General features: G+C 39.1%; 1 protein-coding gene across 1 annotated transcript in view; it reads right to left on the bottom strand.

Annotated features, from left to right (window-relative positions):
* Positions 1-1,774: 1,774 nt before the first annotated feature.
* IFIH1 (interferon induced with helicase C domain 1) overlaps positions 1,775-3,445 on the bottom strand; it is a 54,469-nt gene continuing 52,798 nt past the window's right edge. The window contains exons 15-16 of the mRNA XM_029934483.1: positions 2,223-2,316; positions 1,775-2,123 (exon numbers count right to left, since the gene is read on the bottom strand). Coding sequence (XP_029790343.1) covers positions 1,944-2,123; positions 2,223-2,316 — 274 coding nt within the window. The 3' untranslated portion in view covers positions 1,775-1,943. The remainder of the gene's footprint in view (positions 2,124-2,222; positions 2,317-3,445) is intronic.

Here is a 3,445-nt window from a genome sequence, read left to right as displayed (position 1 = left end):
GTGTATATGCCCTCAAAATCCCCTAAATTTGAGTGTGGGCAGGGCCTATGAATATGGGAGAGTCACTCTTGTGATTACAGTTCAGATTTTCTCTTAGCAGACAAGAGAGAGATTGTCCTGCTGGCTTTGAAGAAGCAAATAGCTGCACTATTGAAGGCCCTGTGAGCAGGCTACATGGGGAGAGCAGCCCTACTTGCTCAGTGTGATCCCCAGTGGACAGCTAGCAAGAAGACAGGAATCCTCATCTTCAGCTGCAAGGAAATGACAGCCAACAACTTAAAAGAGCCGGGAAGTGATTCAGGGTTCAGTATATCCAGATGAAAATATCACTTGCTTCATAATTTGATTCCAGCCTCTGAGACCCTGTGCAGAGGACGCTGTCCAGGCCTCTGACCTACAGAACATGTGCACTAATAAAGGACTGTTGTTTCCAGCCACTAAGTTTGTGGTAATTTGTTGTGTAGTAATAAAAAGTTAATGAAAGCAAAGATAAATAAAGATTTCATCAAGGACACTGTCTCAGAAAGATGAACTGATTTGATTAATTTCACTTTGAGGATTAGTGGCAGGACTGATCGTAGTATCCTGGGTCCTCCTTTAGACTCTAGTATTCTTTCCACAGTCCCATAATGCTCCATACTAATGAGTATTACTGCTAGGTGTTCTTTACCCCTGCCCACCAACAAGATAGATACTTGAAAGCGTAGTACATGGTCTTCCTCTATGCGGCTCGACACAGAGTAAAGCAAGGATTTTATTTTATTTTTTATTTTTTAAAAATAGTTTATTGTCAAATTGGTTTCCATACAACACCCAGTGCTCTTCCCCACAAGTGCCCTCCTCCATCACCACCACCTCTTTTCTCCCCTCCCCCTTCAACACTCAGTTCATTTTCAGTATCCAATAGTCTCTCAAGTTTTGCATCCCCCTCTTTCCCCAACTCTCTTTCCCTCTTCCCCTCCCCCTGGTCCTCCATTAGGTTTCTCCTGTTCTCCTGTTACACCTATGAGTACAAACATATGTTATCTGTCCTTCTCTGCCTGACTTATTTTGCTTAGCATGACATCCTCGAGGTCCATCCACTTTCCTACAAATGGCCAGATTTCACTCTTTCTCATTGCCATGTAGTACTCCATTGTGTGTGTGTATATATATATATTATATATATATAACACATCTTCTTGATCCACTCATCAGGTGATGGACATTTAGGCTCTTTCCATGTTTTGGCTATTGTTGACAGTGCTATATGAACATTGGGGTACATGGGCTTCTATGCATCAGCACTTCTGTATCCCTTGGGTAAATCCCTAGCAGTGCTATTGCTGGGTCATAAGGGAGTTCTATGGAGAGTTTTTTGAGGAACCTCCACACTCTTTTCCAGAGTGGCTGCACCAGTTTACATTGCCACCAACAGTGTAGGAGAGCACCTGTCTCTCCACACCCTCGCCAGCATCTATAGTCTCTTGATTTGTTCATTTTATCCACTCTGACTGGTGTGAGGTGGTATCTCAGTGTGGTTTTGATTTGTGTTTCCCTGATGATAAGTGATGTTGAACATCGTTTCATGTGCCTGTAGGCCATCTGCATGTCCTCTTTGGAGAAGTGTCTGTTCATGTCTTCTGCCCATTTCTTCACTGGGTTATTTGTTTTCTGGGTGTGGAGTTTGGTGAGTTCCTTGTAGATTTTGGATACTAGCCTTTTATCTGATATGTCATTTGCAACTATCTTTTCCCATTCTGTCGGGTGTCTATTAGTTTTCTTGATTGTTTCCTTTGCAGTGCAGAAGCTTTTTATTTGATGAAGTCTCAAGAGTTCAGTTTTGCTTTCATTTCCCTTGCCTTTATTAATCCTCACATCAGTTCTGTAGTATAGTACAAACACTAAACAAAATCAAATTAAATGTTAAGATGATAATATTTTAAAGATTCTTGAATCAAATATTAATCCTCATCACTTAACAAACAATATTCTGAATAGTCAAGATCCGGAAATTTGATAGGTAATTCTACCCACTTTTTGTATTGTTTCTTTGGTGAATTATTTTTGAAAACCACTACAAAATTTTTAATTTTGAGACAAGGCAAATCTAAGCCTTTGTGCACCATCATCGTTCCCCAAGCCTAAAAAAACAAAAGAGAGTGAGAGGAAAAATTAAATGCACATCCCGTTAAGAATTCCCTGTGGCCACAGTAAACATAAGTCCACAACAATTTACTCACTTGACCACATATTTTGCAGATAATCTCGCCATTTGTTTGATAGTCTACAAATTTCTTTCGTAGGGCTTTGTTTTCTCTCACAATGTAGAGATCCCTAAAATTATCAAGGAGGGAAAAAATACCTGAGAATTTGCAATGGACAGACTATGGGTACATGCTATTGGACCTGAAGCTCATCCACTTGCATACATGTCCCCTCGCCTTATCCCGCCTCTCCTTCCAGCCCCTGCAGATCAGCAGGCAGATGCTCCCTTTCCACATACACATACATAAGGGCCATGTTGCTTTTGGTGGCCCCTTTCAAGTCTGTTGATTACTTTAACTAGACTTGAGTTGTCCACAATTTTGAGAACAAATATGGCTACACACCACACTGATGCGCCTTAGATCAAAATGGCGTCATAGGTCTAACAGGAAATTTTCAGAATGATCTAGCTTCAAGAAAAGCAAGCAGTTAGTAGTGCTTAAGAAAAATTGATTCAGTATCTAATGGACAATTGATACCTGTCACAATACAGCATTTTATATACTGTTAAGTGAAACTGGCATACAATCTAAGTTTATTATGGGAGTGTTTGCTGTATCATTGGATTTAATGAAATGTTTAGAGGTGCAGTAGGCATGACTTTGAGTAGATAATGAAAGAAAATGCAAAATGCTTATTGATTTATGATGTGGTTTCATCTTAGCTTGGGCAAACCATGCAGTATTTAATGAATAGTAGCAGAATATTTACTATTGAAGCTTGAAAAGACGTGAGTTCTTTGGGTGCAACCTTTCATTCATGCATGTGAGAGGGTTATCATTTTTTTATATGTTTTTACATTGTAGTACTTGTTTTGCTTGTTGGTGGTGTTTGCTTATTTAATACATTCTGTCAAGGACAGAAATTACATGCTGGTTTTTTTTCCCCCCTAGGGAGTGTGTCTTGGGTTTTTCCCTTATTATTTTCTTTACTTTTTTTTTTCCTCTTCTTTTTATGGTGGTGGGGGTGGTTATGTTTAACTGAAGTTGCTTTTACATTACCAAAGACTTAATCATCCATTTTCTATATAAAAAGTAGCTACTTTTTTGCATGGACCTCAAGTATACTGTAGTATAGAGGTGGAATTTAAGGAAAGGTATTAAGCAGGCTGTGTTTTAGCTTATGGGCAAGTAATAAATTATATCATGTATCTTGAATGTATCATAGATAAGCTGCTATATTACAATTGCCACTTCAG

Source organism: Suricata suricatta, chromosome 3 (assembly GCF_006229205.1).
Source record: "Suricata suricatta isolate VVHF042 chromosome 3, meerkat_22Aug2017_6uvM2_HiC, whole genome shotgun sequence".
Lineage (NCBI taxonomy): Eukaryota > Metazoa > Chordata > Mammalia > Carnivora > Herpestidae > Suricata > Suricata suricatta.
Note: the sequence above shows the minus strand (reverse complement) of the source record. Positions and strands in the feature narration are given on the sequence as shown.